Source organism: Octodon degus, unplaced genomic scaffold, assembly GCF_000260255.1.
Source record: "Octodon degus isolate 3935 unplaced genomic scaffold, OctDeg1.0 scaffold00060, whole genome shotgun sequence".
NCBI classification, from domain to species: domain Eukaryota; kingdom Metazoa; phylum Chordata; class Mammalia; order Rodentia; family Octodontidae; genus Octodon; species Octodon degus.
The window spans coordinates 2,525,065-2,535,805 of record NW_004524636.1 but is presented as its reverse complement, the minus strand read 5'-3'; the positions used below and the strand labels follow the sequence as shown (position 1 = coordinate 2,535,805).

General features: G+C 54.7%; 2 protein-coding genes across 9 annotated transcripts in view; one reads left to right on the top strand and one right to left on the bottom strand.

The window, feature by feature from the left end:
• The window catches only part of Smox (spermine oxidase), a 35,198-nt gene that overhangs the window by 14,426 nt on the left and 10,031 nt on the right, over nucleotides 1-10,741 (bottom strand). Inside the window, exon 1 of one of the 8 annotated variants that reach the window (XM_023718618.1) lies at nucleotides 1,756-1,801. The exons of 6 other annotated variants lie outside the window; for them this stretch is intronic. The gene's annotated coding sequence lies outside the window, so the exon portion shown is untranslated. Of the gene's footprint in view, nucleotides 1-1,526; nucleotides 1,597-1,755; nucleotides 1,802-10,741 lie in introns of those variants that run through there. One more of the 8 variants, XM_023718617.1, reaches the window with a different exon arrangement.
• LOC101573214 (calcium-binding protein 1-like) overlaps nucleotides 1,901-10,741 on the top strand; it is a 103,360-nt gene continuing 94,519 nt past the window's right edge. The window contains exons 1-2 of the mRNA XM_012515361.2: nucleotides 1,901-1,942; nucleotides 2,010-2,103. Coding sequence (XP_012370815.1) covers nucleotides 1,901-1,942; nucleotides 2,010-2,103 — 136 coding nt within the window. The remainder of the gene's footprint in view (nucleotides 1,943-2,009; nucleotides 2,104-10,741) is intronic.

The window sequence follows — 10,741 nt, the reverse complement described above, 5'->3', positions numbered from 1 at the left end:
TCTAGCTTTATCTTGATCTTTCACAGCCTCCACCAGGCAGCAATCTGATGGGAAGGACTAAGTTCCACTCTACCCCCAGAAAGTGCCACGAGGCTGCTATCTGTCAAGCCTCTGCTATTCCGGGTAGGTTGTTTTCTCCAGCTACCCAGCCCCTCAGTCACCACAAAGCAGAGAGGATCCCAGGAAACAGTGGACCATGAGGACCCGTGGCACCAGAGCCAGACATCAAATTGACAGTTACACTAAGCCAGCTTGCTCAGAGACGCCACAGTAGGGGGGCTGATGCCAGGAGGCCAAGGGGAGTGCCTGAATTTGGTCTCAGGGCTGGAAGACACTGCCTCTTTATTCCCAGAATGATTAAGAGGTGTCTGGGGACATCCTGGGGGGTGGGGGGGGCACTCAGCTCTAATCCTTTCCCTGCTTTTTCCTCAAACTAAGCAACTTGGATTCCAATTCCTTTTGTTGAGATTTGAGTAGCAGAAATTACAGAACTAATAGTACCCAGGATCTAGCAGGAGAGCAAACTCAACGAGAGGGAAGTAATCAGGAAGTTACCCCAGGGCAGGAAAAACCTGTCACCAAGCACCTAAGAGCTGAGCATGACCTTTCCTAGCATACAGCAATTCACTCCTAAGGATACATCCAAAAAGCAGAGCATGGTGGCACACACCTGTCATCCCAGTACCCTGGAAGGCTGAAGCAGGAGGATCACAACTTTGAGCCTAACCTGGGCAACTTAGTGAGCTATCTCAAAAAAATGAAAAAGGACTGAGGATGTAACTCAGGGCAAAGGCCTTGGGTTCAGTTCCCAGTATCATAAAGAAGTCTATACCTCAAAACACGTCCAAATAAGCATGCTAAAGAAGATCCATAGCAGTTTATTCATAATAATAAAAATGCAGAATCAATCCAAAGGTCCATCAATGACAACAAATAAAATACAATGTGTTATATGTAGTATTATCCTATGACGGAATATTCTTGAGCGATAAACAGAACTGAACTACTCCTAACAACACAGATGGGCCTCAAGACAAGACAGTGAGCCAAAGAAGCCAGCCACCGAGGAGTACCTCATCTCCACGAAGTTCCAGAACAGGTAAACGGAAGATGTGATGACAGAGGTCAGAAGAGAGGCGAGGTGAGAGCAGAAGGGACTGAGAAGGGTCAGGAGGGCACTTTGCACTGGAGGAAAGTTGTACCTTGGTCTCAGTGGTAGGTACAGAGCATAGATAGAAGTTTGTACTTTTAAGATCCGTGTGGTTCGCTGCATGCATGAATGTCTACCTCCATACCAAGGTACTCGCTCCTGCCTTCTAAATCAACCATCAATGGATCCCGGGCTGGCACATGGACTCCCTTTGACATCCCAAGATCCGACTACCGAGGTTTCTGCAACGGTGTGCTCTAACTTTGATTGATCACAGGTTTAACAAAAAGGGCATTTCTCCAAAACACGCTCAGGCTAACATGCTGCTCCCAGCACCTCCCACCTACTCCTTCAACCACCCCTTTCACCTACCTACCCACTGCAACTCCAGGGCCTGAATAGAAACGCCTTTGAAATGCCAAGACCCAGGGTTGTGTGACTCGGGCAGAACGTGTCCCCCAGACCGCCAGCAGGTGGCGCCCGAGGCCCGGAAGCCCTCACAGACAGGCTCCAGTTTCGGGAGTAGGGGCTGCCGCCTCCCCCGCGAGAAAAGCTGCGCCCACGCTTTCCCAGGAGATGAGACCGCAAGGGTCCTCCCCACGCACCTCCGAGTGCATCCCAGAGCCGTGGGGGTCAGGGCTGACGCAGTCCTCACTCCCATCCTCCCTTTTCACTCCCCCGGTTCTCCTTCCTGGGACTAAATTTAGAGGTGAGGATGTGGCCGCCGCACGCGGGGCTGGGTCGGGGATGATGCCGCCGGATGTCTGCCAGCCGGCGCGGACGCTGCGTCAGGTTTGTAAACACGCGGCGTGCTGCTAGCAGGGCACGGTGCCAACTGCCGTGACGCCACCGCTGCCAGGCACCCCGCGACGACGTGGCGCCCGGTCGCCCTGCCTCACCCCACAGCTCCCCAGGACCCACCCCCACCCCTCCAGCATCTCTCATCCAGAGGCGTGAGTGGCTGCAGTGTGCGCAACCTTACAGACGGGACTGCATCTTACAAAGCTGCTCCGTAGTTCAAGACGTAACAGACATGAAACTGGGGGCCCCACAGATGACAGAACACGCTGGGCTCCCTAGGGCGCCGCCTCTGAAAACCAGGGGACTGGATAAGGCCGAAAAAGGGAAGGAAGGCTTGCTGTCTGCTACTTGAGCTTCCCACTGCGCCCAGGGCTGTGGCCACCAAGGCCAGATTGTCCTTGCTACACTGTTGCAGCAGTCAAGTGAGGTGGCCCCGTGTGGCTGTCACAAGAGTGTCAGCATTTTTTCAAAGGGCCCTGGTAAGAAACTACTGTGTCAGGTCCTCTAGGCCTCTAGGCACTCGGAACGCCACTGCTTGGGAAAGGTGGAGGAATGGACCAAGGGAAATGGAGGCAGCACGAGTCTTTAGATGACAGCAGAAGGCTCGCCTGGCTCCCATACCAGCTCTGAGACCCTGAACCCAGAGACCACATGCAGTGTCAGCTGCTGAATGGGTGTGGAGTGGTCAACCAAGCCAACAGGACAGCCAGCCTCTCTGTCCTGACTCCCACAGGCCTGTTCCAGAACCTTCCCATCAAGCCCCTATACCCCCATAAGGTAGAGGAGCCCTCCACACAGCCCACAGAGGGCAGAAATGAGTCTGCCCCCAGGATCCTTCAGATCACCCTGGGGTCCAACTAACAGCAAAAGAGGACACATCCAGGGACACCCCTTGTGAGCCTCTGGGCAAGGGAACCTTTGCGTATCCTACTCCAACCAGCCGGGAATGAGTAGCACTGCATGTTTCCTGTGGGTTGGCATCATCTTTCCTCATTTGAGTTGTTTGTTTGTTTGTTTGTTTAATGAGAAACTGCTTTATTGAGGAGGAAGAATGATTTAAATGGTCCCGGATGCTTGCCTGTCCTTTTCTCGCCTTGGGGAAATAAAGAAATAAATAACATCCACTCCTTGATCTGTATGCGCAGGAGAAACAGAACACCCTGTACTTTTCCCGCAGATAAAGGAGAGAAGAAAAAAGTGCTGGCTCGGCCAGGCAAGGAAGGGGAGAGGAGGGGCAGGGCAGCACACACTTGTCTTCTTGCTCCAGCTTCCATGGCAAAAAGTGGTGGGAGTCTGGGGCCTCCAGCCCAGCGCCGGCAGTAGAGATCCATGCAGCAGAGACCATAGGCCACAGAGATCCCCACACAGGCCAAGGCCCCAGGGACTTGAGAAGTTAGGCCAGCCAGGGCACGTGTGACCCCATTCATGATGCCCGTGGCTTCCCTCTGTCACCTGCACAGCACCACCTTGACTGGACTGCAGAGAAGCCAAACTGAAAAGAAAGCAGGCTGGAGGCATGGCCAGGCTTCTCAGTCTGACTGGGAGGCATAATTCATCCATTCATGGAACACCTACTACGTACCAGGTGTGGAGCAGGCCTGAGCAGGTCAGCCCTCACTCTCTGGATCCAGCTGCTTTCTGGCTTTGGCTCTCATTCCCAGATGCCCACTCCCTCCACACACACAGACACACAGACCTCCAACTCCACCAAGAGGAAGCCCTCCAGTCAAGGTGGTGCTGTGCAGGTGAAAGAGGGAAGCGACAGGCATCGTGAATGGGGTCACTCGTGCCCTGGCTGGCCTAACTTCTGTCAGACAGGCCATCTCTGGGCACAACCTTTCGGGGATGCTGCTCAAGCCAAGCCAACACCCTTACTGTTGCCCAAAGTAGCAGTCACCCTGAACTATGAGTCCCTTCCAATGACTACAGCAACACCCCCAACTGACCCCAGGGCACAGACTTTGACCCAAGAACTCCTGCTGCCTGCTCTCTAGAGTTCGGCCAGGCTCCAGAATGGACTGGGGACCCCTTCTCTGGTGAGTCATAGGCAGGAGGCTTGAAGGCCCTGCTTCTTCAGCAATGGCACCACCTCAGCCTCAGGCAGTCAGAGCTTCACCCCAACAGTGGCTACTGCAACAAAACAGTGCCACAGGGGACAGTCTCCTGGGTGCCCACCCTTCAAAGATGTCCCTCCAAAAAGCCCCTCCCCATCCCTGGATCTCTGAACACAGGACACTTCCTGGTACACCTGCACCCCACCCTCATCTTAGTGCCACCTCCAGATAAATTTCCTGACCTACTTCTAGGAAAATAAGCCTCTCGGGCAACCACATCACCGCATCCCAGGAGGTGCCTACTGGAACACTCCAAAATGGGCCTCCCTTTCCAACCAGCCCACAGTTACTCCAGGAGACCTTGGGGACATTGCACTTCTCTGTCCAACTGCTACAACCAGTGCTCCTGAGGTCAGCAGTTGAGGTAGCTCCTGAGAAGGACTCTCTCCCCCTCAGGCTTCTAACAGGAGGAGGAGACACAGGGAAGTTGGGGGGGTTGGTCCAGGGACCATCTCTGGACAGCCTGGCAAGTTTGTGGAGGGATTTGGATTCTCCAGGTCCCCCAGACAATGCAATTATTCTTCCAATGTTAAAAAAAAAAAAAAAAGCCCAGAAATCCCAGACCAGCTGCTTTGTACAGTGGCACAAACAAAGGGGCTCTGTCTGCTGCAGGCTCCTCCCACCCCTCTGCCCAGGGAGGGGCCACCAGACTCCTCCTAGACAGACCCTCCCCAGCCTCCTCAGCCAGGTCCCTGAGGAAAAAGGGGCAGGCAGCCAACCTAGGAGGTGCTGAGTGGGGTCCCCTGAGGGCCTGAGCAGGGGCAGCCTAGGAGGCCAGAAGAAAGGAGACAGGAAGGCAAGGGAGAGAGCGCTGGCCTGGGAGCCCAAAATCTGGGTTAAGGCACCAACTCAGTCTCTTCCTTGCTTGCCTAGTGACCTCTACAGTATCTGCCCTTCTCAGCACCCCTCCTTGGTCAACATCTCTGAACTCACTCCCCAATCCCAGCAGCTGTCCCCTGCCTCCTGGACTCACCAGTCTTAGCCTCCTCTGACCCTTAAAGCCTGCTTCAGTCTCCAAGCTTCCCCATCTGTAAAATGGGGTGTGTCAGGCTCCCCAGTAGGACTGCTGGGAGGATTAAATGAGACCTCCCAGGTAAAAAGTGTGGCCAAGGCCACCTTAGAAAGACAGGGAGAGGTAGGAAAAGCCCCCCAAATGCCATGGGGGTTGGAGTCACCAGAGCTCTACCTCATGTGGAGAGAGCCAGGTCTTGATCCGAGCTCAGAACCCAGCCTCAGCCTTGGCCCCAACCCTAATATCAGACCACACCATGACTGTGACACAGTCTATGTCTGACTGCAAGGGCTATCTGATGACCCCCAACCTGATACAGTCTCAGTCCAAAACCCTTCAACCCTGCCTTGGCCTCGCCATCCTACCAAACACCAAGAATCAGAGAGGATGACCCTCAGCCAGCACAGGGTTAATGAAGGGGAAGCTGCTTGGTGCCTTGCCCTATAGACCACCATCTTTGCAGTGCCCTCACGGGCCATCCAGGCAGTGGCCCATCTTCCCACTTGACACCCCAACTTCTCTCCACACACAAATTGTGTAAAGTCCCTAAAAGTACAACTTTAAGAGGCTTTGTAAACCAAATTCAGAAGCAAAGAAGGAAGCCAGGGGCAGCCCTTGCCTGGACGCATGGCAGGCGGCCAGGGATGGGAGGTGAGCCCTGGCGCTGGTGCTGCTTCCCCCAGAGCCCTGCCTGGCCCACCAGACCACAGAGAGCCCAGCTTAGTTATTCCAGGGTGCTCACACCTGAGAGGCACAGGGCAATTCCATAGCTCCCTGCAGGGGCAAACAACTAGAAGCCCAGCTGCAGGCAGAGGAGGGGATGGAAGCTTAGAACAGGCCAGAAAAAAGATAGGGTCTCCCCACCAGCATAAAAAGCTTAGCTGGGCACCTTGATGGCCATCATTGGGGCTACAACTCCTCTCCCCACAAGTTCACCTCAAGCCTACCCTACAGATCCCCTCTCAATAGAATTAGTGAGTGAATCACACTCAGACAGTGTGTTAGACCCGAGCTGAGCACCACTGCTTCTGAGCACCAAACCCCTCAGACGTGGAGCCAGCCCACCAGCTCAGCTGCTCCACAGACTGGTTTCCTACCTGTGTGAGAGGCCCTGGCCAGCTAGGTGGGGAGGCACCCTACTTTAAACAGAACTGAGCTATCCCCTCAGATCCCCGAGTCCAGAGGTAGGCAAGCCCGTGGCCTCTCTGCCACCAGGGATGACCACACTATTTCTGAACAGTCTCAAACAAGACAAAACTGCGCAGACAGCAGCCTTCGCCACTACCCAGTGTGGACGCGGGAAAAATCCATTAGCAATGGTGCCTCATGTTTCTATCTGTAAAGTGGGAACAGTCACCACCATGCTGAGTAAGCACTAACCTGGCCCCAGCTGCCTGTATTCCCAACAAAGTCTACAGCAAATCCCTCTAGCAGCTCTCTCGGTGACCTGAATCCCTTTCCCAGGAAGTGAGTGATCACAGAGATAAAAGATGGACCTCAGAGTTGTTCACTGCCGAGTCAACTAAATTGACCCAAGACTGCCCTTGGGGACAGCAGCCCAAGCCACACGCAGGAAAGAGCCAGTAGGGAGGGTGCTCACGGCTGCTTGTTCCCCAGGAAAGGTCTCCTGACTGGGATAAAATGCAGACAGGAAAAAGGAGCTCAAGACCACAGTATCAACTCTGTTCCAAGGTGCCAAACTGCCATGGTCCCTAGAAGACCCCCAGGCAGGGACATGTCTCTTACACACCATCACAAAAGCATACTTCTCTATATGTTTCACTTGATGACCCAACTGAATAAATAGTCCCTTCCTATGACACTATGGTTTCATGCAGGTTCTGGGACCTGATCTTCAGCTTCTGAATACCAGTAGTTTGAATCTCTACCACTCTCAGAGTGACGTGAGCCTCAGTTTCTTCATCATTAAAATGGGTTGTTGAGTGTAACAATGCAGGCCAAGTCCTCGGGTGAGACACAAAGGTGTAGCAATAATGGTTCCTTGTATTTTCCTACAGGCCCCAGCCTGCACACTAGTGGGAGTTACCACAGGGAAGCTTGAACCAGGTAACCAGATGTGGGTGGAGCTGGGGAATTTCAGTTAGTAGAGAGGTCCCAGACCCTCCTGCATGATGAGTCCCGAGTAGGATCATCAGGCCTCAGAGCCACCTCACCCCATAGAGACACTGCTACGGGCAAGTGGCAAGGGAGAAATTGGAAGAGAAGGATCAACCCAGTACCAGCCAGTGGCCTGGGGGATGCCTGAGACCACCAGTCAAGGGCTGTGAACTTGCAGGTGCAACAGCCAAGCAGCTTGTATGATCTCTAGCTTCCAAGGTGACCTCCCTGACACCTTGCTCCTGGTATTCCGCCCAAGCATGGTTCCTTTCCAAGCTCACCTTTGACACTGCAGCAATGATGGACTGTGGCTTCCAAGACTAGGTTATAAAAGACAGTGCAGCTTCCCCCTTGATCCTTGGCATGCTTACTAGAGGGGATACCCGTCACCATGGTGTGAAGACACATGAGCAGCCCCTTGGTGAGGAGTGGAGCCCTCCCACCAACAGCCAAACCATCTGCTAAGCAGGAGTGAATCATCTAGGAAGCAGACCCGCCAGGCCTGAGCCTTCAGATGGCCACAGCCCTGGAGAGCATGGTGACTAGTCTCATGGGACGCCCTCAGTGACAATCATCCAGCTCACCTGCCCCCAAATTCCTGACAACAGAAGCAGTGACGCTGTTTTAATCTACTAGTTTGGGGTAATTTGTTACCCCAAAATAGGTTACAAATAGCAATTCTCTCCTGTACTCCTGCAAGCAAGGTAGAAGGGCCCAGATGACCTCCCCTCACTCATCTCAGCCCCCTTCTTTTCTGAAAGGCAGGGCTAGGGTAAAGTAGGCAGGAAGCCTGACACAGAACCAAAAGCCAGGTGATAGGAGCTCAACAGCTTCTTTTAGGGACCTATGTGATGCTAATATACAGCCAAGGCTCTAGAAGAGGCTCTAAGTACAGAGTCCAGACCAAGCCAGAGACACTCAAGTCTGCCTGTACAGGAGGAGGAGGCTGTCAGCACCGCAGGCTAGGAAGTAGCCCCCCCACCCCCACCCCCAGCCGGGCCTCTCCCTCTGGGCTGCCGCATTCCCTACCCACAATGCACCTCACCCGGGCAGGTGTCCTGGTGAGTCCTTAGATGGCAGCACACTGGTCCACGTCTTCCTCCCCTTTCTCCCTGTATCTCCCAGGCCTGCTCTAGCAGGCGAGGCTCCAGAGTGCAGGCTGGGGTGGAGCTCTCAGTGCTCTTGGGAAGACCTCTCTTGCCTACAACATGGGAGTCACCACCGTGCCCACTCTGGGGTCACAGCTCCCCCTAAGAAGTCCTGGGAGAGACCTACATTTGAATGTTTTGTCTCCCCCAAGGCCCAGCCTGCCCTGGCACTGTACTTGCTCTGGAGAGAAAAATGGATTAAAGACTCAGGGCTGCCCTGCAGCTCACAGCCAGGTAACTCCGAAGAACAACAAGCAAGGCTGGCATGGCAGCACACATCTTTAATGCCAGCCAGCACTCTGGGATGCTGAAGGAGGATCACAAGTTAGAGAGCCTAGCCTGAGCAACTTAGACCCTGCCTCAAAATAGAATGAATGAATAAATAAATAAACAATAAATGCGTTGGGGAGATAGCTGGGCGGGAAGGCCCTGGACTTCAATCCAAAAAAAACAAAAAAAGGTACAGCAAACAGTGATTAGGATCCCGACAGGGAGTCTGAGAGAGGATGTAAAACGGCACCTGGCCAATTTCCAAGAAAGAGAAGAGAGCGATTCACACTGGGGCAGTAGCCACACAAGGCTCCAAGGTGCTGTTCACAAGATCAGCTCCCAACTTCTCAGAGCTGCAACCAGCGCAGCCCATTTCCCCCATCCTGGCACTGACCTGGCCCCAAGCCCTGGGTCCCATAAGATGTCACTCACCTGGCCCGTGTAGCTACAACAGCGGCCCTGGGAGGGAGTCCAGGAGCCAGGGAACTGGGGAGTCAGCGTCCCAGCCCCTGCTGGAGGCCTCCCCCAGCCACACCCAAGCCCTCCCGTAGGGTGTGGAGCGTGTGTCCTGTGCCTCCCTGGAGTCAGCCACTCAGGTAAACGGCACTGCAGCACCTGGGGGACAGGGCAGGATGGCCTCGTCAGCTGGAGGGCCAAGATCCCACCAGCAGCATGGCTATTCCAAATCTAAGAAAGAGGCATGGGCAGGTGGGCCATACAGTCACTTAACAAGCACTGTTGCAGTGTCTGTGGGCTGCCCCAGGTGGGCTCCAAGTCTGGACAGGCACGGGACAGAAGGTGGGGAAGAGGTGTCTGAGCTCCATTTCTAAGGCCCTGGGGCTAGTGTGTGGTGGCTCTGGGACAGGACAGGCACAAGCAAGTTTTGAGAAAATTGGGGAGCACAGAAGCTAGGAGAGGACACATATTTCATCCATTCAAAAAGGCCTAGTAAGTGCTTCTATGTGCATCCTGTACTCGGAATAGACCAAGGCCAGAGGCCTCCCTCTCCAGGAGCTGACAGGACAGGCTGAAAAATGACACAAAGCAATCAAGGTGCAGGTTGCCTTCTCCATGTGAAGGGAAGTCAGGGACAGCCCCTCTGTTAAGGTGACACTGGAGCCCAGAAGGAAGAGTCCTGCAGTGACCTCCCTGGGACTTGCTGAATAGTAGGGTGTGGGGGCAGGATAACTGGGTGGCCAGTTCTGACACCACTGAGCCCTCCCTTCCCAGGAGGCCTGTAGCAGCAGAAAGAGGGACCCTGCAGCCAGCAGGTGGGCTCCAGGGGGCTGACTCCTGAGCTTGTGCTTTTCTCTGCTGGGCCCTCACCAGCCAGGCAGGCCTCTCCCAGGTGCCTCGCCTCACAGGACCCAGCAGGCCCCCGAAGCCAGCCCCTCGGCCTCAGGCAGCACCTGCAGATGCAGCCAGTCGGCCCGCTGTGAGTCAGTGTCCCCAGGGCTAAAGAGAGCAGGAGATCCATGCAGATGGGGCACTAGACGCCGCCAAGGAGGCATGAGCTGGCAGATGAGGGGTGGCTGCCATGGCCTTCTCCTGCTGCTGCCCAGCGGCCTCGGCGCCAGCTGAAGGGGGGCAGCCCAGTCAGCACTTCTCACTGGCTCTCTGAAAACCACTTACAAGAGCTGAGGCTGTGGGAGTAGCTCGACCCGGGCACAGTTCCCCTTCAGTGGCCCCTCGTGACTCCGCACAAAGCCCGACTGTGCTGACTCCAGCCCTGAGGGGCGGGGGTCTCCCTCAAGCCCATCATCTCTCCTGTGCTCCCTGCTGCCGAGGGCCCAGCAGTTGCCACGGCAGAGCTGTCTGAAGCTTGCTGGGTCCAGAGAGCCTGTGGATGGAAGAGGGTTCCATAAGCCATTTTCTAGCAAGACCACCTCTCTGGTCACACACAGCTCAGTGTATTCCAGCCAAGGCTGCATACATGATTCCAAAATGACAGAAGGAAAGCCTCCCCAAAACATCAGCCATAGATGAACCCCCAGAGCAAAGGGCTCTTGATTTTATGCTCCCTGGTTTCTCCTATCTATTTTGTAATATCCCCCTTGAGAGCTTTTGCCACCCATTATACAGGTGAGAACAGGGATGGAGGTCACTGAGTGAAGGAGGGCCACACAGC